The 24,366-nt window shown below is 40.7% G+C and overlaps 1 protein-coding gene across 3 annotated transcripts in view; it reads left to right on the top strand.

Annotated features, from left to right (window-relative positions):
* Slc22a15 (solute carrier family 22 member 15) overlaps window positions 1–24,366 on the top strand; it is an 82,395-nt gene that overhangs the window by 8,632 nt on the left and 49,397 nt on the right. For all 3 annotated transcript variants that reach the window (XR_007104301.1, XM_047520406.1, XM_047520396.1), the window contains exon 2: window positions 5,581–5,793. Coding sequence is in view for 2 of the 3 variants with exons in the window: in XM_047520406.1 (XP_047376362.1) it covers window positions 5,581–5,793 (213 nt within the window). In the remaining variant the exon portion in view is untranslated. The remainder of the gene's footprint in view (window positions 1–5,580; window positions 5,794–24,366) is intronic.

Raw genomic sequence — 24,366 nt, 5'->3', positions numbered from 1 at the left:
CAACTGTCCCCTCCTTCCTGTGGATAGAATTCACATCTCCTTTTTCCGTGTTCTCATGAACTTTGTTTCTACGGTGGCTCACTGGACTCTCATCAGTCTGCCCTGTGTTCACAGCTTTGGATGTATTTGCTGTCCTCACTTGAATGTATGTGCCTCGAAAGAAGGGACTGCTTCCTGTCCTTGTTGGTTATCATCTGAGGTGCATAATACCATGAGTTCCAAAGTGTTGGCACTTGCTAAAATCAAAAGATTTTCATTAAAATTAAATAACAGAAGGAGGGCAAGGTGTGGTGGTGCATGCCTGTAATCCCAGTGGCTCAGGAGGCTGAGGCAGGAGAATGGCTAGTACAAAGCCAGCCTCAGCAATTTAGCAAGGCCCTAAGCAACTCAGTGAGATCCTGTCTCTAAATAAAAAAGGAAAAAGGATTGGTGATGTAGCTCAGCGGTTAAGCACCCCTGAGTTCAATCCCTGGTATCATAAATAAATAAATAAATAAATAAATAAGAAGGAGGGTGGTCAGGTGGTGATATTTCCATTTTACTTGAGAGAAACAGATGTACACAAAATAATTTGTCCAGTCTTAGTAGTGGGAACAAAAACGAGGTTCCAGAACTACCGGTTTCCAATGCACGATTTTTGTCCCAGCATTCTATAAGGGATTAGTTTAAAAAATACATATGATAGGCTTGTTACATATGATTGGTATGTTGGATGATTTGGATGGATGTAAAAGAAGGTTTTTTCCTAAAGGACATGAAAAAAAAAACTAGAAAATTAGAATTTAATTCTATCTACACAAATTATGATACAAAGCAATGTCTGCCTATAAAATAATCCAGCCAACCGATGCTTCAGAAATTAAGGAGACTGCAGTCTAGTGTAGTTCATTGGAGCTTTCAAAAAGACAGTTGAGCTTGAAATGAACTTTGAACCTTGGTTTAGAGGGAAATAGGAAGGTCATTTCAAGTGGAAAAACAACATTGGAAAAGGTATAGAAGAGGGATTAATCTATGCCCTGGCTACACAGAGTGTAGCCCAGCCAGAAGCATTGTTGGACATGGTTAGAAATGCAGTGTCTTAGACCCTACCCCAGACCTAATGAGTTAGACCCTGCCCATTAAGTTTGGGAAGACTGGCACATACTATCTGTATCTCATTGTACAATTTCCTAGGGAAGCATCCCATTTGACCTTTAGCGAGGGATAGTTAGAATGCCTTAGATAAAGGAGTAACATTAGCATCCAGTCTTATGGCTGGAGTTAAGGTTCAGGTATTCATATGCTTTTCACACCACATAGTGAGTTAAGTCATGTTTGGGGAACTGAGGAGGCCTGTGAAGACAGCTTGAATGTGCATTAAGCCATAGTAGTTAAGCCATAGGAAACTCATCATTTGTCTGTCAATATGTTTTGACCAGAATAGTTGCATGGGGCATTTCAGGGAAGTTGATTTAGTGATGTGTTGTGGGTGGATTAGAATTGGACAAGAGGGTACTCAGAGGCACCAGTTATTCAGGGCGTGTAAGTATGTTCAAATTTTAAACACAAAAAACAGGTAGTATCAGTAAGTCAGCCAACCAGAATTTATCGAATGTCTCTCTTTGTGCTGGGCACTGGGCATGTGGTCCTGCCTTCATGTTAGGGTCTTCTTATGTAATGCTTTTATGATTGGGTTAGTCGGATAACTTAGGACTAATATCAGAAGAGACTAATAGTAATGACAACAATAAAATCATCTTTGATATTTGTCTTCTTCATTTCCCCTGAAAAAGCCTCTGACCTCAAAGGCAGGTAGCTCCCATTCTCTTCCTGGTTCAGCTATTAGTGTTAAATGAGACTGTGAATGATCCCTTAATCGCCCTGTGTCTCATTTTTTCTGCCTACAAAATAAACATCATACCTGACCATGACTTTACAGTGCAAGCTGTTGTGATGAGATAATTTATGGGAGACTCTTCCGGTTTCCTTGAGAAGCATTACAAAAGCTCATAATGGTGATAATATAAAATTACTTTTCAAACCTTCACTTTTTGAAACTTAAAATTTCAATCCCCTAGTACATTTTAGTCATTTCTCTAATTATAATTACATTGAGAGGGAGGGGGGAAAAAAAAACCCAGCCATCTGTGGCACTTGTTCTTCCCTGGAGGTAGAGCAGAGAAGATAATGATTTATTTGAGATGTTGTTAGTCCCACTCAGAAGGAGAATGGATGGTGGTTTCTCGTTGTGGCTTTAGAGCCCATCTGCTGATGGGTGTGATTTCATTAGACAAAGGTATGTGGGTGAATGTGTACATGGTCATGGTAGAGTAATAGTAGGGAAAAGAATGAGAGCATTTTTGTTGTTGTTGTTCTCTGGGGGAAAGGAGCAGGATGTGTGAATTACATGAAATTGTTATAGCAAAAATGGCAAACTAGGAAAAAAGCACCCCCACACTGTGTGTGAAGGTGGTGCATCCCCAGGACTAATTTAGTACCAAGCCATCTTTGACTTCCTGTGACTTTGTAACCCATGGATGTGGTTCTGGTATGGAGGACCTAACATTAGGTTGTTATTGGAGTTTAAGCCTGTCCTCTCTGTCTTAATCTCATGACGCCCCTGGGTAGCATTATTATGCAGTCTCCTTCCTACCTGCCTACTCAGTCTCCATTACTATCAGAAAGACTGAGAATGACATGGGTTTGAACTTTCACTGAGGCAGGCACTGTCTAGGATAGTTGCAGGTTTCTGACCTTTCCAGTAACAGAAGGCTGTGTCCCTGTGTGTTCTGTTGAGGACCTTGGATGTGTGTGTGTATGTGTGCATATCTATATGAGTGCCCCCAAATACACATTCTTGTGCACTGGGTGGGCCAGGGAGATATTGTGAGGGGTAAGAGGAGGACAGAGAAGATGAGATAGGTGAGAAGTGCTTAATCTGTCTGTAGATTGCTAGGAATGAAACTGGATAATGCTGTATTAACCAGCGATTAACTAGGTTTCACTATTCCCTACATTAGAAAAAAATTTTTTCTCTAGTTTGGGCATTGAATTCAGGAACACTGTAACTGAGCTATGTTTGCATCCCTTTTTCTTTTTTATTTTGAGATAGGGTCTCAATAAATTTCTTAGAGCCTCACTAAGTTGTGGAGAGTGGCCTCAAACTTGAGATCCTCCTGTCTCATCCTCCTGAGTCACTGGGATTACAGGTATGTGGCATCACATCCAACTCTCCCTACATTATGAATAAAGAATATGCTAGAACCAATTATTTGTTTTTGAACTCCTTTCTCCAGATTGTGGTGTTTACTAAGAATGGGGTCTTCATAATGAAACAAGCCTCCAACTACAGGACCCCTTGGAGCATTTTCCCTTTTACCCAGAACACTGCTTATCCTAGGACAATCCAGATAAAATGTGAAGTGCTAACATGTATTCAACAGGAACTTACCCGAGTGGTGGTGCCTGGTTAGCATTATAGAAGCATGTGTCGTTCTTAACTAGTGTTCTCTCCTGTCCATTTACTCATTCCCTTGTTAAGTGTGTAGGTCCTGGGTTATTTGCTTTGGAAGCCTAAAGGTGAATGGAGACTTAAATATGCAATGAAAAAAGTGATATGTGTTCCAGAAAAGTCTAGATGGAACTCTGTAGATGAGCAGGAGAGGACTTGAGATGAGCAGGAGGGTTGGAGTGGAAGGCAAGAAGGTAAGGAAGTTGTTTTCTGAAGCTGTATCTCAGAGGATGGGGAAAGTTCAAACATTCATGACAGGAGAAAGTGCCTTCCAGGTGAGGAGAATGGCCTGACAAAAACAGAAAAGGGCACACTTGGAAGACAAGTGGTTTGCTTTGCCTAACCGAAGGCTGCATGTTCACCAAAACATGTGCTTTGAGTCATCTCCTTTGTGTTTTCTTGCCCCCTGTTTTTCATTTCTCTATACCCATCAATTAAATTTCAGCAGATTGTAATCAAGGGGCACAGTTACTAGATGGACGAGAGTGACTTTGTAATTATAGTGATTGCAAAATGGGTAATCTACGTGTTCTTGCAATGATGAGGGTTTTTATTTTTATAAGCTGATTACCTCCTATTCTAAAATGTCCTTAATAGTACGCAAATTGGGGCTAGGATGCATATAAACCTAGGGACATGTTTTCCTTTGTATCTTATAATAAATCACCATACACACTGACCTGTGACTGCTTTGTGCATCTCCAGAGGCACCTATAGTCTATCTACTCAAAATAGATTAGGACTTCCTTGCACCTTTTCAGCATTTTTTTTAAAGATAGTTAAAAAAAAAAAAGAAAGAAAAAGAAAAAGAAAAAGAAATCCATCCTGGGTTTACATTAGCTTTCTATTATGATGTCCACAATGTCATGACTCCTTTCTCTTCCTTTGTCAGTAATCCTGTCATCTAGTGGTGGCAAATTATTCTCCTCTGGCTCTTTAGCTTGTCCATTTAACTGAATATGCCCCTATAGAATGGTGTGCAAGGGGCCCCGGACTGGAGTTCTCTGCAGACTGGAGAGGAGGCTGTTGGCAAGTCTCTCCTGTCTGTGCCTTAGCCAGCTCATCCCTCCACTGGGCACAGTACCATGTGTCATAGAGAAATCACATTACTTCGTGTTTTTTAGACACTTACTTTATTTAAAGGTATTTTAAGACATCAAGTTCAAAGTTAATGGGGATATTTTCTTAAATAATCTTAAATAAGATGCTAACACTCTGAAGCAGACTAATTATGTGTTTTCTTAATAAATGTTAAGCTTGAAATAATTGTCCAATAATGAAAGTAAGATAAATGGAAATCTATAACATATAAAGACTGCATAGGACAGCTTATAAACCCAGTTGTGAGTAACTACAGAGCCTAGCACAATGACAAATGACATGTATGTTCAATAAATATTTCTGAAATGAATGAGTAAAATATTTTTTCTTTGGTAGAGGACAATTATGGTTAGATTAAACCAAGATTAAATACAGGCAAAGGTTGTGAAATGAATACCTATACTTGGGATTTTGGATTTCTTTAAATTCTGTCATATCTTACATTAGTACCTATTCAAGTACATATTATGCTTACCTACTTTAATAAAGCAATATTTTATATATATATATATATATATATATATATATATATATATGTTTGAGACATGCAACTGTGCCACAGTGTCTTCTTTAGATCATGAGCCCAAGGCCAGGATACTCCTGGGCCCTGGTGCCTGTTTATCTGAGCTGCAGATACAGTTTTGGGGAGGAAGTAACTGAAATATTGGGCTTTTAAGCCAGAGCCCATAAAGTCAGATCATATAAACAGAGCCCTTAGCATCAGCTCTGTCCCAGAAGAGGAAGGAAAACACCCTGAAGAAGCATAAAGTGCTCTGCAAGCAGACTGCCATTGTCTCTGTTCCTCGGTCCTCGCAGAGCATGAAGCTTCCTTTTCAGGCAGTTCTCCCTGGTTTCTGCTGTGGCCCATTTCTGTGGCTCATAAGAGCACAAAAGTAAGAAACAGATCGTTCAAGGTTTGCAGGCTTCCTGAGTTTCCCACCTGCAGAGTGAAGTCTACAGCATCTGCTCTTATGTGTTTGCTCTTTCAGCTGTACGTGGCCACCGAGGCCATCCTCATTGCTCTGGTTGGAGCCACACCTTCGTACCACTGGGACCTTGCTGAGCTCCTGCCCAACCAGAGCCACGGCAACCAGTCAGCTGGCAAGGACCAGGCCTTCGGGGACTGGCTTCTGACCGCAAACGGCAGCGAGATCCACAAGCACGTGCATTTTAGCAGCAGCTTCACCTCCATCGCCTCTGAGGTAACCTGATCTCTAAGGGAATGTCCTTCCTCCTCAGATGGAACCACTCCTTTTGTCTTGTTGATTTAAATCTTAGCCACACCTTCAAGTAACTTTCTCATGAATTCAAGATTTGAGGTTTTAATCTTTCAAAGGAGAATATACTATTAGAACACATTCTTTTTCTTTCTTACTACACTTGGGAGAAGCATGTATGTCACCAAAATTAGATGGAATAAGATAGAAATTCCAAAAGAACTCGCTTCGATTATAGTTTCCTATTAAAAAAGTGATTTAAAACTTTCATCTCTCTTTTCTACATGTGCAAATGTTAGCCTAGTAAAACAGGGGACATGCAGTAACCCATGGGTAGCATCCAGCTGTCTTTCATTTTCAAGTCAGTCCTGTGTGTCGGTTCAAGGGGGCACCCTGAATGTACAGTATACAGTATAGAAGGTCCTACCAGTGTGGGCAGGAAGCCCTACCTTGAAGGAAGCTTTGCTAGCCAAGGAGAAGGCTCTCATCCAGAGACAACCAGAGATAAGCTATGGACAGACAGTCTAGCAAGGAGAAACCTGGGATGGAGGGGACTGGAAAGCACTGGCATTGGTTGTAAAAATGTTGAAATATTCCTGTCTTCTTTACTTGCTCCACATAAGCTATCCATATGCCTGTTGCCACCTGCTTTTAGGCACTACGTCTGCCGGGTGCCTTGCTGTCACCACCAGCCCAGGCGTGGAAACCACCCAGCTGTGTCTGTACGCTCCACCATGGCCCCAGCCATCCTTTCCTATTGTTGGAATTTTTGATCACAACCTGTTGGGTGATGGGGCTTAGTAAAAATAGGAGCAGCCTGAGCGTGGTATCTGCTTGGCCTGTCCTTAGGAGTCCCCCATTAGAAGGGATAATTACTAGACTAACTTCTCAAGCTACTGTGAAGCAATATTTTCAACAAGAACCCGGTCATATCCCTGCTCACTCAGAAACCTCCAGTGATTCTCCCACGGCACACAACATGGTAGAGACCCCAAGGCCCTGCACACTTCACAGGTTGGTCAGGGTGTACTTTTCCAACTCCACTCTGCACATCAACCCTGCCCATCCCTTTCCCAGGCATATTTACTGTTCTTTCTGCATGCCCTTGGCCTGAGCCTGGACCTGTTACCTGGCCCATGAATGCCCTCACCATTTACCCTTGCCTCTACCTGTGAGGTCCTAACCTGCCCTCTAAGGCCCCCTTTCAATGTCAACTTCCCTGGAAGTCTTTCTAGCCCACTTCCCAGAAGTACTCTCCTGTTTCTGCACTAGTAACATTTTGAGAGTATTATGTTACAGACTCTTATTTTTGGTTCACCTATTTTTTAAAAGATCTTCGAAGTCAGAAATCATGTTTTGGTCATCTTGGAATCTCCATAGGCTACTGACAGCAGCAATAACCATGACCACCGCTAACCTATTAAAATAACCATAGCATTGCTGAATGGTGCTGTATGCGAGGCATCGTGACATTTTACAGCCCTTATCCTATTTAATCCTACAATAATTATGCAGTAGGCATTATTTTCTCCATTTTACACATGAAGAGATTGAGACTTTGGGAGGTCCAGGTTAGTTAATAAGGTCAATGTTGGCATTTGAACCCAAATTCATCAATTCAGAAGCCTGTGCTTTGTTTCTGTACTTTTTAGAAGCTTATCCTATCCAAATTTGTATTGACATTTCTTAAGTTCTTTTTTGAGAGCTAACAGTAGCAAAGTAATTTTTTTTAATTTTTAATTTTGAACTGACAAATTTCAAGAATAGTGTAAATACCCTTATATCCTTTCGTTTCTCTGTTAGTATTTTGCTTTGGTAACATTATTTTTCTGTTTTTTCATAAGCCATTTTAAAGTTGCATATATCAGTCTTCTTTAACACTCCAATACTTCAGTGTGTATTTCCTAAAAATAAGGACATTCTTTTACAATGCCACAATACAGGTACCAATTAAGTTTTCCTTAAACTATCACCAATTTTGGTTTACCATCTATATCCAGTTTTTGTCACTTGACTCAATATTGTCTTTGACAGGTTTTTTATTTCCTAAATGTATTGAATCTGGGTCAGGATCATGTATTACATTTAGTGGTGATAGCTTTGTTATAGCTTATATATAACAGTTCAATTCCCAGGACTGGGGAGATAAATAAATATATATGTAAAATATATAAAATGTATTTTAGGCAAGTATTTCATCACTGAGCTATATCCCCTGCCCCTTTTTATTTTTTTATTTTGAGATATGTTCTCTTTAAGTTGATCGGGCAGACCTCAAACTTGTGATCCTCCTGCCTCAGCCAAGTGGCTAGCATTACAAGTATACCTCATTGTACCCAGTTTTATGATTTTGGTATTTTAAAAGAATTCATACCCCTTCCCTGTTTAAAAATAGGAGTGTTTTTTATTTGTGTTCTGTCTGATGATTGCTCCTTCTGGTTGGTTACGCATCCCTTATCAGAATAGTACATAAGTAATGTTGTGTCCTTCTCAGGTGTCACATCTGGAGACACACAATATCCATCTGCCCCTTTTGGGTGATGTTAATTTTGAGCATCCATTCCAGACATCCGCTGAGTTCTCCCTTATACAGTTACTGTTGTTTTATTTCAAGGAATAAGAATTACTTTCAGATTATATAAACTTGCTGTTCTTTATCAGATCTTAGTGTCTATTGATTCTTGTGTGAGCCAACCTAGACATGGTGGCACAGTGATGATTTCTCAACCCAGCCTTTCCCACCCACTATTAGTCTGCATCTTGCTTTCTGCTGTAAGCAAGAGCTCTTACTTTTTCCCTTGTGTGTGTCTGTCTATTGGCCTATACATCTATCTGTCAAGAGTGTGTACTCAGAGATTCCTGTTCTTCTTAATGATTTAGGATTTATTATAGCCCTTAATTATTTTGCTGCTCAAATTATCCCCAGTTTACCAGTGGGAACTTCTTCAAGCTGACTTTTGTGTCCTTTTTAAAATTTTTAATTAAAAATTTTATTTTGAAATAATTATAGATTTACATGCAGTTGCAGGAAATAATAAAGAGAAATTCCATGTCCATTTTCCCCATCTTCCCCAGTGGTAACATCTCCCTGATAATATTGTAGCTAAGTTGTTGACATCGATACAGCTGAAACACAAAGTATTTCCATCACTACAGGGACCCCTCTGGTTGGCCTTTTGGAGCTACACCAACTTCCTCCCATCCTTCACCATATTCCTAACTCTCCTCATAACTACCAATCTCTTTTTTAAACCATACTTTGTCATTTGAAGAACTGTATGAAAAGTGGAATTATGTAGTCGGAGCCTTTTTGGATTGACTTTTTTTCACTTAGCATAATTCTCTGCAAATTCATCCAGATTTAGTAATATTATTGTAGTTATTTAATAAGGCTTGGACTGGGATAGATTGATTCCTTCCGCTTTATTCTTTTCCAAAATTGTTTCAATTTCTTTCCATATTAATTTTAGAATAACTTTGTTTATATCTGCAAAAAAATCTTTCAGGGAGAATTGACATCTCTACTATGTTGAATTAATGAATTTGATTTCCTTAGTAGTTGTAGGGCTAGTCAAATGATCTATTTTGTATTGAGTGATTTGTGGTAGTTTGTGCTTTTTAAGGAATTGGTTCATTTCATCTAAGCTGTCAAATCTCTGTGTGTAGAGTTGTTCATAGTATTACCTAAATACCATTTTGATGTCTACAGAGTCCAAAATGAAATTTCTTCTTTTATTATCTGATATTGATGATTTATATCTTCTTATTTAATTCTTGGACATGATATAGGTTTGTCTATATTATGGATCTTTTGAAATCATCATGATTATTTTGTTTCATTGATTTTTCTCTATTATTTTTCTATTTTTAACTTTATCAATTTCTGGTCTTTATTATTTTCTTCATTTTGTTTGCTTCTGCCTGCCTTCCTGCCTTCCTTCTCCCTTTTGTAGATTCTGAAAGTAGTAGCTTAGATTATTGATGCAAATCTTCCTCTTCAAAAATATAAGCATTTTAGTGCTATGAATTTCCCTCTGAGGACTGCCCTGGCCAGGTTGCAAAAGTTTTGGTATGTTGTATTTCCATTTTTGTTTAGGCAAATGTAATTTTTTTCTTAAGTCTTCCTCTTTGACCCATAGATTATTTAGAAATGTATTGTTTAATTTCTTAGTGTTTGGAATCTTTCCTATTAGCTTTTTGTTTTTGATTTCTAGTTTGATTCTATTGTGGTCAGACAATATTTTTTCAATTCTTTTAAATTTGTTGAGTTTTCTTTTATGGTCCCTCTTAGAGTAGGTTACGTGGGCACTTTAAACATGTGTATACTGCATCCTGTTGCTGTTGGATGGGGTGTTTTTTAAATATTGTTTACACCCTGTGTGTTGATAGTGTTGTTGAGTTTTTCTGTATCCTTGCTGATTTTCTGTCTACTGTTCTCTAATTATTGAGAGAAGAGTGTTTATACTTTTAATTAATTATAGATTTGTCAATTTGTCTTTTTACTTTTCCCAGATTTTGCTTCATATAATTATGGTTCAGTTGTTTGTTATATGTATATTTATAAATATGATTGCTCTGTCTTCTTGGTGAATTGAATTTTAATGATTATATAATGTCCCTCTCTATCCCTGGAAGTTTCATTTACTCTGAAGTATATTTTATGTGATATTAATATAGCCACACCTGCTTTTTTGATTATGATAGCATGATATTGACTATTTTCTCCTTTTACTTTCAACTTGCCTGTTTGATTATATGTGAAGTTAGTTTCTTCTTGGCAGCATATGGTTGAATCAGGTTTTGGTGTACTTAAATAATTTAAGTTTAATATAATTACATGTTAAATTTACATTATGGATTTTATCATTTTCTTTTCTTTTTTCCTGGAATTTTTTTTCTCATGTATTTTCCTGCCTGCCTGTGGGTACCTTGAACATATTTTAGAAATCCATTTTGATTTATTGTTGTTTTACTCTGTTTTTATAACCTTTTTAGTGATTCTTTTGGCATTACTTTATATATACATATTTATCACAGTCTACTGATGTTGTCGAATTAACAGTTTGAAGGACATGTAGAGACTCCACATTGCCTTATGTCCCTTTACTCCTATAGTTCATAATTGTCTTAACTACATTTCTATGTAATTTTAGAGCCAAAATGTGCGGTATTATAATTTAAAACATCAAATATAATTTAGAAGAGAAGGAAAGTCTGTTGTGCTTACCCAGGTTTTTGCTTACAGTGTTCCTCTTCCTTAGTGACATTCCAAGATCCCTTTAAAAATGTTTTCTGTCTTTTTAGAGACCTTCTATTAGTTATTGTATTATTTTAAGACAGTTCTGCAGGCAACAGATTCTCTTAGCTTTCCTTCATCTCAGGATGTCTTGACTTCACCTTTCTTCCTGGTTCTCACAGGTTTTAAGCTTCTTGATTCCCATGCTGCTTCCTTCTGGCCTCCTTGGTTTCCAATGAATAATCTGCTGTTATTTAAATTCCCTCTCCCCCGTAGATGGATGTCATTTATCTTTTGCTGCTTTCAAGATGTTTCAGTTTTTTAGTCTTTAGTTTTTAGAATTTAGAGTATGGTGTTCCTTGGTGTGGATTTCTTTGGGTTCTTCCTGTTTGGGGTTCTTGGCCTCCTGAATCTGTAGGATTGTCTTGACCAACTGTGAAATTTTCAGCTATATTTATTTCAGTACATTGTTAACCTACCCTCTTTCCTTTCCTTCCAGAACTCCAGTGGTAGCAATTTAACTCTTTTGTGATAGACTCACAGATCCCTGACACTTTGTTCTTTTTTTCTCAGCCTGTGTTTTCCTTTGTCTTCAGATTGGGTATTTCCTATTATTCTATAACTTTGTTGATTTTGTTCAAGGTTCCTTTCCATTCTGCTGTAGAGCCCATTCATTATATTTTTCAATTCTAGAAATTTCATCTTGTTCTTTTATTACATACTTTTCCCCTTCTTAACCAAGACCTTTTCTATCTTTGACTGTCTTTTTATTTTGTCACTTGTTTCAAACATTTTGTAAGTGCTCCTTGGAGCATTTTTATAATAGGACTTTCAAATCTTTGTTAGATAATTCCAGCATCCCTGTCATCTCAGTGATTTTTTAAATCCCATTCATATAGTTTGATATTTTTCTGATTGTTGGTATGACAGATGACTTTTGTTAAACCTATAGATTTGGGGCATTATGAGATTCTGGATCTTGTGTAGACCTTCTGCTCTGGCTGAGTTTCTGTGACACTGTTCTGGTGGAGAAAGAGAGTGGGGTTCCTTGTTACTACCAGGTGGTGGTGGAAATCCAGTGTGGTCCACACTGACACTGTGGGGTAGGGTTCTCCTGTGTGGTCCACACTGACACTGTGGGGCAGGGTTCTCCTGTGTGGTCCACACTGACACTGTGGGGCAGGGTTCTCCTGTGTGGTCCACACTGACACTGTGGGGCAGGGTTCTCCTGTGTGGTCCACACTGACACTGTGGGGTAGGGTTCTCCTTGTGGTCCACACTGACACTGTGGGGCAGGGTTCTCCTGTGTGGTCCACACTGACACTGTGGGGTAGGGTTCTCCTTGTGGTCCACACTGACACTGTGGGGCAGGGTTCTCCTGTGTGGCCCACACTGACACTGTGGGGTGGGGTTCTCCTGTGTGGCCCACACTGACACTGTGGGGCAGGGTTCTCCTGTGTGGTCCACACTGACACTGTGGGGTAGGGTTCTCCTTGTGGTCCACACTGACACTGTGGGGCAGGGTTCTCCTGTGTGGTCCACACTGACACTGTGGGGTAGGGTTCTCCTCGTGGTCCACACTGACACTGTGGGGCAGGGTTCTCCTGTGTGGCCCACACTGACACTGTGGGGTGGGGTTCTCCTGTGTGGCCCACACTGACACTGTGGGGCAGGGTTCTCCTTGTGGTCCACACTGACACTGTGGGGCAGGGTTCTCCTTGTGGTCCACACTGACACTGTGGGGCAGGGTTCTCCTGTGTGGTACACACTGACACTGTGGGGCAGGGTTCCCATTTGCCACTAGGCAGGAATGAAAGTGTGGGCTCTCTACACGACCTTTCCTGGCACGGCCCCAGTGGGGTTGGGTCACCTGTCACCAGATGGCCAAGTATAGAAGCCTGAGTTCCCCACTTGGGCCTTGCTTGTGTGGATGGGATTGAAAACATGGTTTTTGTGTAGTGATTGGCTGGAGTAAGCAGTGGCTGCCTGAGAACTTTCCATCTTGTCACATTGCTGCTTTCCTAGGCCTTTGGCTAGAGGGAGCAGGTTTTGTCAGAACTCCTTTTGTCTGTTCCTTTTGGCATTTCTGAACTGCTGGCTTCTCCAGCAGTTGAATATGCGAGGCCATAATAAACGAGGGACCTCACACTGTGTCATTCCTTGGGTCCTGAATCCACAGCTGGTCTCCTCTCAACCTTTCAGGATTGTCCTATTTTGGCTTCATATGTAATGCCCAGTTTTTAGTCATGCTTAGTGGGAGAAATAAGGAAAATATTCCTACTTTGTCCTCAGGAAGTGGATGTTTTCCAGTGTCCTCTTGATTTTTTTCTTTTAAAGCAGTTCAGAGAGTTTGGGCATAACAAGATAGCCCATGCTTATCTTGCACCTGCCTGGGTCTTAGTCATTACTCCAGGAAGCCCTGCCTCCATTTAGTACCCCCAGGATTTTGAAATAAGTGAGAGTTAATTATAGGTCTGCTTTCCAACAAATCCCTTACCATGTTATAGACTAAATTCTGCTACACATATGAACATTTGTTAACTTAATTCATATCATCAAAGAGCACACAGTAGGGACTGGGGTTGTAGCTCAGTGGTAGAGTGCTTGCCTCGCATGTCTGAGGCTCTTGGTTCAGTTCTCAGCATCACAAAAAATAAAGATATTGTGTCCATCTACAGCTAAAAAAATATATTTAAAAAAAGCACACAGTGAACTGTCTTATAGCCTTGAGAACCCTGGCTCTTTGGTCTCCTAGGTGTCTTGACCATGGTTTCCATGACAGGTCACTCGAGGAAAACCCCAGTTTTCATAGGTGGAATACTGACACCACCCTCTCTCCTCCTCCTCCCCACACCCCTGCTCACCCCTGCCAACACCAGGCAGTAAGAAGCTTTCAGAGTTCACAATGGACACAGGATTGGTTTCACCTCAGAAGATCAAGAGTATAGACCGCACCGGATTGTCTCATGGCTATGGATGGGTGGGGAGTCTCCAAAATACATTGAGCTCATCCATGTATCTTGAATGCCTTTAATTTCATCAGCAATTGCCCATTTTTCATAACACCACTAGTCAAGACCACTATTTTAGTAGTGAAGTGCCCACTGTTGATAGAGATGATAATTACAAAGGCCCTTTTGGAGAGGGGCTTTCTGAAGTTAAGACCAGCTGACCACTACTGGACAGTGGTCCGGCTTAGGATGCTCATGGTACTGGGGTGGAAGTGTAACCTGGGTAATAAGTGAGCAAGTCCCCCTGTACTTGCCTAATACTCTGAGTTAGTTAACATAGCAGCACTTTGCTTCAGCATAGCAGGCACTTAACAAATTTTAATGGATCCGAATGAAATTAATATGAATGAAATCCATAATTAGGATCCCTTTGAGGTGTCACAGAAGGATACCATTATTAACAAGTGTTCATGGAGCAACTACTGCTTGCCTGGTGCTAGAAAAGTCTCCATAGAAGGAGGGAGAACTGTGAGATGCTATGCTTCAGGACAGCAGGACTGGAGCTCCCCGTCCCACCCATTATGCCAGGTTGCGTGGAAGGCTACAGTAAACAGTGCCTGATGGAAGACTGAAGACGAAGGAAAGGGAGAATCGGCCATAGGGAGCCCAGGGAACTCCTACTCCCAAGATAGAGTTGGTCAATGCAGGAGAAATGGAATTGGCTTCCCCAGCAAGTGTCAATGATCATTAAAGTGTCTGAGGGCAAAAGAATGAAGGGCTGAGTTACGTGGGATGTAGCTGTGTGTTTTTCTTCTTACCACCTGCATAGTAGCCCACTGGGATGCATCTGTTCATCCCTGCTCCTCTCCCCATCTGTCTTTGTCAGTTTGTGTCTCTGTGCCATCGTCTCCTCCCTCTCCCTCCCTCCCTGCCTCCTTCCTCCTTTCAACCCTTCTTCTCTCCTTTTTTCTCTTCCTGTCTCTGTCATTTTGTTTCTGTGTCTGTTTTCTGTCCCTGTCTTTCTCCATCTCATTCTCTCTGTCCTTACTTCCCTGTTTCTGTTTTCCTGTGTCTGTCTTGTTAACTCATATTTTTCTCCATCTCTCTCTCACATTTCTGCCTCTGTCTCTGTCTCTGACTGCCTCTCTGTTTCTGTCTCTTGTTCTCTCTTCCACATCTCCCTTCCTCTCTCTGTTACTCATCTAGCCCTTTCTCACTCCCACCATGTGTCTCCACAGAGACAAACATACTGAATGTATTTACCACTATCTATCTTGATTATAGGTTTATAAATACCTGTTACTTTCTTCCCATGGTATACCAGGTACACATTATATTCCTTGTCCTATCAGGATGTCAATTATCCACCCTCAGAGATGTATTTCAGGGTACCAATTATCTGTGCAAATAGTGAGCCTCAGTTTCCATCAGGTGCTCCAGTCTGTGCCCAGAACTGCAGGTGGGGGTGGGGCTTCCCCTGCTGCACAGTTGCATGATATCAATGTACTGTCCCTCCATGGGACCTCTGGAGATGCTCTGTGGGAGCTCTGGGTCATGATTGAGGAAGGATTATCTTTGGAGTCTATCAGATGCCTAACTGACTGCTTCAGCCTGAATGGTCTCTGATACTTTGCAAGGGTGGCGGTAGCCTGTCTGCTGTCTGATGAAGGAGAACAGGTACATCGCTGGCCACCATTCAGATAGATACCTCAATCCACACGGGCTCCATAGCTGTGACAAGACCATGCCATACTTTGCACAGAGCTGGTGGGTGAGAAGATGCATTTAGATAGGGTTTCCTAGTAGTGACAAGGTAGATGACTCTGACTACCTTTTAGTGGTTTCTTGGGTGAGGTTCTGGCTAGAGGCCTTCAATAGTCACCAACAGCTCTTCCTATAAATTAACAACAGAGATGTAGAGAATTTAAAGAATTTGCCCTAATCCTGTCCCTAATAAGTTACTGTTCTAGGACTCAGTGAGTCTGTGTTCTTTCCTTATGCCAGTAGTAGCCAAACGTTTTTTTGGTATCAGGATTGAATCCACAAAACCACATCCCCAACCCTTTATAAAGTTTTTTGTTTGAGACGGGGTGTTGCCAAGTTGCTTAGGGCCTTGCTAAACTGCTGAGGCAGGGTTTTGAACTTGTAATCCTTCTATCTCAGACTCCCAAGTTGCAGGAATCAGAGGCAAGTGCCGCTACGCCCAGCCTTTTTTTTTTTTATTTTTTATTTATTTATTTTTTTTATAGAGGCCTTTAGTTTTAAATGGTATCTTAGATTGACATGCCAGTGTTTAAAAGAGCTAGAGACTTTGCTATTATCAGTGGACAGGGATGGGATCCAGGCAATCTTGCCATTGCCAACACTCTGTGGAACTTCAGAAACACTTGCATAGACAACAGGGTGAAGAACTCACGGACTGGGCTGTGTGTTCATTGGCAATAAAGTGATAGGGAGTGCCGGATGGAAGTATGTGCCAGTGGCAGATTGGCAAGAATGTAGGCTAGCGCCATGACCGTGCTGGGATCATTTATGGTACAAGCATGCTGGGCTGAAAACTGGGTAAGAAAAAATAAATACTCACCTTCTGGCTGCCAGGCTTGCTCTTGAGAGTGCCTTTGACAGAGAATCCTAGGGGAAACGGAAAGACAACAATAACGTTTATGTTGTGGCTTGCAGATTTTGAAAAGAGCATTGGGTCATCATAGCTGGGTGACTTGCTCAGAGTCACCCACTTGGTGAAAGTAGGGGCTTAGCCACTGATGCCTGTGACCCTTCTACTGTGGCACAAACAAACAGAAAGGCGGGCAGGAGGCTGTCCTGCATGAATGGGGTCATGCACTTGCCTACTCCGAGGGGACGGGACTCAGGTTATTTGTATTTGACTTGTGAGGATCCTGGCAAGTGCTCCTGCACACACAAACTCAGGGATGGTGGAAGCAGAAGTGATTCCGTTCAGCTTTATTAACTGGTAAGCCTAAACTTGCACATTTCCTGATAAAACAGAAAACAACAAGAGGCACTCTAAGTCCCCTGCCTCTCAGAAGTTCACTGTGCACCCAAGCCCAGCAGCGATTTGCCCAGGGGCAATGCTGTCACCCATGTCTTTCCCTTGAGAGAGACCTAACAGGGATCTCCTCTGCTTTACATTTTTAATGCGAATTGCCTGTTTTTGCCTGAAGTCCTTTATTTTATTTGGAGGTACAAGTGCAGTGTCGGTGCCCATACCTTGTGCCCAGTCTCCACGTGTGAGTTACATGTGAGTTCTCACTCACAGCACCTGTCCTGGATGTTGGAGTCCTGTTTAGGTGGTCTTCCAAGTCCTGGGGTGGTTTGCAGTGGCTGGTATCGGTGGCTTCCAGGTTTCCTGCTGCTGCTGCCGAAACCACAAGTCAACAGAAACAGCAGCAGAGCGCAAAATAACAGTGGGGCCCAGGGATCAGCCAAGGCCGGCAGTAGGGGCAGGATGGCACGTCAGCCACTGCTTGGCCAGTGTCCATCGGGAGCTGCTCGCCTCTGCAGGGAGTTGAGTTAATCTTCATCATGGTGAAGTGCAGTTTCAAACCAAATCTCCTCTTAACTTCTTAGCATTAATTCAATTTTGATTGCCTCTAGTTTTTCAGTTGCTCCACCAATCTCCAAAGTGGGAATATTGAAATAATCTTGTTAAATAGGTAATATAATATTCTTACTGAAAATCTTTAGTGTAAAAATCAAAACCAAAAAAACAAGTCCTCTTTAACTGTCTCATAAAACTCCTGAAAATAAATATTAAGGTGAGTCTACAGAACTCCCTATTTAGGATATTGGGTTTAAAATACACATTTTAAAACTTCTGTCTTGCATCTTATTGAACATAGGTCAGACCTTACAGAACTTCTTTATGGAGGGTTTTGGAAAAGGTGAATTAGAAGCTGAGGTAGATGTGATTAACTTGGTATTTAATGCAAAAAAATCCTTTATTCTAGGAGTCCTGACTATTCTAAAATGAGCTAATAGCCATTGGGGTGAATTTATGTAGCAAATTGCTATCTGCTGTATTCAAATTATTCCCTGAGCTCTGACTGATACAGAAAGCACCAAATATCACGGAGACACACAATTATCATGCTTAATTAATGTTTGCAACCAAAAAGTGTAAGGTTGGAATCTTAATATCATTGTGGATATTGAAGAGCTGAAATTGACTGACTATTATCTTGAGATTAATATATTTTTCCCAAAGCCATACCCTGGGGTCAAAAGACAAGAGTATTAAAACTATTTGAAAAATTCACTGCAATTAATTGCTTCAGGGGCTAATTTTTTAAAATGTCTTGCTTCTTTACGCCTGTACCACTGATGGCTATAGCCTGCACACTTCACCCATTAAGCGGTAATTCAGAGTGACAACTACACTGAAATGAAGCAAGTTAGTTAATCACCATGAAACTGTTCCCAAAATACCCTGTCCGAGTTCTCCCTAATCACAGGAGGACCTTGATTACCTGATTTTCTCCTGAAGTGAGATTTTCCTATACAAAGCTGTAAGTCAGTTTTATGGGAAATACAAGACAGGGAAGGGCTGAAGTTTGGTTGGAACTGTTATCAGTACTCTAACAATTTTTTGAGTTCTCAGTGACTGTTGTGCTCAACAGCTACTTATCAGTGAGAAGATGATTCTCTTGGGCAAGGAAAGCAGAACAAATAAGATCCAGGAGTCTACTGTTTCTGTGTGGCTCCTTAATACTGCACTATCAGGTCCAAATGTGGTTCTTACAACTCTTTTTTCTTTTCTTGTTTTAATAAAAAATTTATATAAAATTTTTAAACTTTCTATGTTATTTTTCTCTTATGCTTCAGTGTATGTGAGGTTATAACTTTCCCAACACAGGATCGTGTCAACATGTTGGGTTTAGCTCAGTGGTACTTGTGCACTGTTCTAAAATCCAGATTCAAAGAGAGATACTTGGTGCAGCTATACTGGCTTCTGTAAGTCCTCCCTTGCTTCTCCCTTATCTGATTCAGTTCAACTGCAATCTCAGCTCAGACATCAGAAGAGCCTAAGAGCTGCTGGACCAATGGCACTGTGGCATTCTTGAAGGACATTATTAACATATTATCCATTATCATAATACCATATTACAAACAACTTGCAAACTCAGTGTATCAAACAATAATCGATATTGTCATAAATCCTTGGGTTGCCTGGTCAGTTCAAGTCTTGACTTAGCTTGGTGGGGCTCACTCAGGGGTCAGGTATGGGACAACTATAGTGTTGATTTCAGCTAAGCTTCCACCTGAGGGCAGTGAACAGGACAAGTATACTGACTCAGCTCTGCTCCATGTGGTCTCTCATCATCCAGGAGCCTAGCACTGGGTTGTTCTCATGGTAGAAGCAGAGATCCGAGACAGAGAAAGAAGTATATAAGGACTTTGAAGCCTTAGCTCCAAAATTGGCATTTTGTCACTTCCATGCTACTTATTGGTAAAAGAAGACAACAAAATCAGTCCAGATTCAAAGGAAAGAGCAACAGACTCCACCCTTGCATGGAGGCCATTTCTGCCACAAACTGTCCAATAGTATAATTGCTTCTTTGGGTATTGACAACCAGGGAAGACACCATTACAGTCATCCAGAGGATCAGAAGAGACTCTAAGATGATTCCATGGTGTAGACAAAAGGATTAATCTCTTTAGCATATGCAGACAATACCTGAAAAAAATCAGAACTACTTGAAAATTTATGAAGTGTTCATTTTCTTGAAAAGCCAGAGACAACACAGCCTGATTGTCAAGCTAGTGGAGTTGAAAACTTGGGTGGTATTGGAGGATCTGTAGCCAGATATAACCCAGATCTCAGGTGTTGTACCAAAGTCATGAAATGCACATAGATTGCTTTGTTCACATTTGGAACACTGAACCAATCCTGGGACACGACATGTTCCAGGGGTTGCTTTCACATAGTTCCTATGTAATATGTTTGGATCTATTTCAATAAGTTGTGTCTATTGTGTGTAGCATGACACTTAACTCCTGCAGGTTGCACTGTCTAGGGAACTTCTGGTGAGTGCATTGCCTATTCAAGCTCCCTCCCTGAGCTTTGAGCCTTCTCAATCCTTAGCTCTGTCTGTCCTCCTGTTCATTCTCATTTCCATCCCCTTGCCTCTATTCTTTTGTTTGAGTAAGCAAATAAACTCAGAAAGCAATGTTTAAGAGGTGGAATTCTAAAAACAACCAAACAAACAAAAATCCAGCTGCTATAGTTTAAAGCTCATGAATGCTTCAGGGGAAATTGCTGAGCATAAAATACATATCGGCAACAGTTTTGGAGGGAAATTTGGCAATATCTATCAACATTTAAAATTTCTACACCCTTTGATGTAGCAATTCCATTCTGAGAAATTTATTTTATAAGTAAGCTTATACAAATGTACAAGTGTGTGTCTGTTCATAGACACATCACTGTATCAACTTATAAGAAGTGTTGATAGAAGCATTTTAACAGCAGGAGTATGCAAGTGTCCATCTATAGGACCTGTTTAAATAAACTAAGGCACATTCATATGGTGGATGATCACAAAATCATTTTAAAAATGAGGTTGGCTTATTTCGCTTATTCTATTATGATATTCTCCAACTCATCCATTTTACCAGCAAATGCCATAATTTCATTCTTCTTTATAACTGAGTAATATTCTATCATTCATATATGTATGTATATATATATACACATATATATGTATATGTGCCACTTAATTAGAATAAATAAAAAATGACGTAGGTCAGTAGATACTGATTTAGAAAGATATCTATGATATATTGTTAAGTAAATTAAAATCAAGTTATAGAGAAATATGTCCATTTTGAGCTTAAAAAATGAGGAAGGGAGTCTACTAATACAGTTTAGAAAATGATGCCCTAAAATACGGCACCTTGACACACTGGTCATTTTAAATTAAAGGCACTTGGACACCAGCAGATTCTCCATGAATTTTTTTCTGAAGTTCCCTTATCTACTTAAAGACCAGATCCACCAAAGAAGAGCACAAAGTCCCTCAATCTTCTTATAGAAACTTTGTTTACCAAGAAAGAACACTCATTTCATGGAGGAAGAGTCTAAAAATCAAACATCACACCTAGACCACAGAGGAACTGTATCCAAGGCCATTATCTGTTAATTGAGCCTGTTCATCTGCCCTAAAAATCATGCATTACCCCTCTACGATTGCCTACACCCCTGTATTCCCCTTTGTCCTATAAAGAGTATTTAAGCCTCAACCCTCTGGCCCTTCTTTTAATTTCATATTTTATATGGCTCCCAGGCACATGTGTGCATTAATAAACTTGCAAGCTTTTCTCCTATTATCAGTTTATTTCAGCATACTCAATTATTGACACTCCAGAAAGTTTCAACTTCCTTACGATACATGCACTAAAATTTTCAAGGAGATGCTTAAGAATGATTACCTCTATCAACATGGCTAAAATAGATTTTTAACTTTTTTGCCACACACACACAAATGATAAATTGGTGTGGTGATGGACATTAACTAGTTTGATTGAATCATTTTATAATGTATACATGGATACACTGTTCCCTAAAAGTACATGGAACTATTTGTCAATTAAAAGTTAATTGGTTGAACTTTAAAAAAATTATCTCTAGGGAATCAGACTAGAGAATTATGACTTATTTTTAATTGTATGCTTATTTTTTTAAAAAGGAAAGTTTTATTTTATTTTTTTGACTTTTCAAATATCTTTAATAACATTACATCCAAATGGACTCTCATTTCCCATTTTCTACTAGTAGTCCTCGTCCCTAAAGCTCCCACCTTCATGAGAGGAAGCTGAAGGTGTGAAGCAAAAGGCTTCTCATTGAAACAGTTCTCCCCATAGTCCAGCGTGGGAAGGGAATAGAAATGGACGTTCCTTTGAGGGCAGATGTCCAATGGGTAGGAGGCAGCCGGGGAGCTAGGTTGCGGCGGGGTGGGGTAACGGGTCTCCAGAAAGGTGGGAATGGGGAGTGGGGATCTGACCCAGCGTTGTGGCATCCGAATAGATAGGGGCTGCCCTGGGACCACCAGAGCAGGTTGATGCAGAACAGGGGACTCTGTGGGGGAGCTGCTTCCTCTGGAGGCATAACCCTCGCCTTCAGAGGTGTCTGACTCCCATGTCGAATCCAGAATCTCCACTTTAAAGTCAGGATTGGTAACGGCCTCGGGAGGGGCTGTGGTGATAGCCGCATTCAAACCACAATGCCGCCTCTTGTTTATCCAATAGAGGTGTGGACAGTAAGTGAAGCTGGCAGCCTTCATCACCTCCACCCACTGCTGGGCACGCCTCTCCCGCCACACCTTCTTCCTCCAATGAAGAAACCATGAAGCAGACAGTTATCACAGAACACAGCCCCATGACTCCAAAGTACAGGAGGATCCACGTGCCTGGAAGGCCAAAGTCCTCCTTCTGGGAATCCATGATGCTGAGTGTTGTTACCAGGTCTATGGCTCTGGAAACGGTGAACTCACCCACTAACCTGTCCACCAATGGGGGTCTTTTGAGGGCCCAAGCCCCATTGTTACCTAAGGAACAAGCCACTGGGTTCTGAGCACTGGGAATTTCAAGGGGGGTGCTTGCGGAGTGGGTCTGAGTTGATGAAAGGAAGGGACTCCATCTGGTGGCATTTCATGGGCATAGTTGTCTTCCATCAAATACTGGTCCACCACAGAATTATCTGTTTCCAACTTCTTATAGTGAAGTCACAAAGCAGCCCCCGGGAAAGGGCACTCACACCCCGAGGAGCTTATATTTATGTTGTTGGTTGGTAGGGAGTCATTTCGGGATATCTTTTCCAGCGGGCAGTTGGGCAGGGAGCACAGTCAACATTGGGCAGACCTGCCCTCAAGAAGTTTCTGACCAAGTTGTCAGGGAAGAAGACTGTTCAGGGGAACCACGTGGTCAAAACCTCCTTCTTTGGCTCCTACAATTCACTTTATGCTTATTTATAGTCTGAAAATTTTCATTAATGGGCATAATTTACATCCAAATTAAAAATAAATTTAAATTTTAAAATATATAATCAATTCAGCAAAGTGGTGTAAAACATCTCCCTTGTCCCAAGTCATTTGTTTCAGTCAAGATTCTTAGTTACTGACAATAGAATCCTCTCTTGTCAGTTTGTACAGCAAGGAATTTATGATAAGCTACTATATAAATTGCAGAATCATTGGGAGGGCTGAAGCATTGAGTCCTAGACCATACTTCCAGGAACAATCCAGAGCTGCAGAATTGTGATAAGGGAGCTGTTTTTCAATCCCATCCCAAATCCACACTGCCTCTGCCACTCCTCAGGACCAGCCTTATGCAACTCATTTCAAACCAAGTCATGCTTCGGTAAATTTGGCCAATGGGGTCTAAAGCACATGTGTGTCCTAAGGCAGCAATGGAGACTGGAAAATACAAGGAGGAAAGGCCAAGTTATCCTTGAGAAAGCAGAATACACCATGTGAAAAATACCAAACTGTGGAGAGATGTTTGAAAGATGGAGCAATTGTAAATGACAGATGCCCATGTGAAAGTTCTATAGTTCCCTCCACTGGGATCCTATTCAACTAAACATAGTTTTTCAGGGGAAAATTTATTATAATATTGGACTTGTGTCAGAGGGAAAATGAATAATAGCAGTGGTCTGGACTGTCCCTTAGTTCATCATTCACCAATAAAATATGGACCACTTTTCCAGCAGAAATAACTAGAGTTCAGAAGTCCACTGAAACCCAACTGAATTCTAGATTAGGTGGTTTCTCCCTGGTTACTAGGATAGTAATAACTGCTACCATTTAAATGATGCTCATTATACAATTAGGTATCATGCCTGGGTTTTTATTCATAAAAAGTGCGATGATTAATTTTAAGTGCAAACCTGACTGGGCTAAGTGATTTCAGAGTGTAGTGTGAGGGTGTTTCCCAAAGAGACTCTCATTTTAATCAGTAGACTAAGTAACGATCATCCTCACCAAAGTGGGAAGCATCGTTCGATCTTCTGAGAATGTGAGTACAACAAAAAGGCAGAGGAAGGGCAAATTCTCTCTTCCTTAGCTGGGAAATGTGTCTGCTTCTGCCTCAGATATCAGAGAGCCTGGTTCTCTGGACTTTGGACTCAAACTGGGGTCACACTATCAGTTCCCCTGGTTCTCAGGTCATCCAGCTTGGACTAAATTGTAATATCAGCTTTCCTGGTTCACCAGTTTGCATACAATGTACAGTAGGACTTCTCACTAAATCATGTGAGCGCATTCCCAGAATAAAGCCTCTCGTTTATCTGAATAGATAGTATAGATTTTTTTTCTCTGGAGAACCCTAACACTAATTAGGAAAAGAAAAACTACT

The sequence above is a fragment of the Sciurus carolinensis genome, chromosome 1 (assembly GCF_902686445.1).
Source record: "Sciurus carolinensis chromosome 1, mSciCar1.2, whole genome shotgun sequence".
Classification (NCBI taxonomy): Eukaryota; Metazoa; Chordata; class Mammalia; order Rodentia; family Sciuridae; genus Sciurus; species Sciurus carolinensis.
The sequence above is the reverse complement of the archived record's forward strand: the minus strand, read 5'-3'. Positions and strand labels throughout refer to the sequence as shown.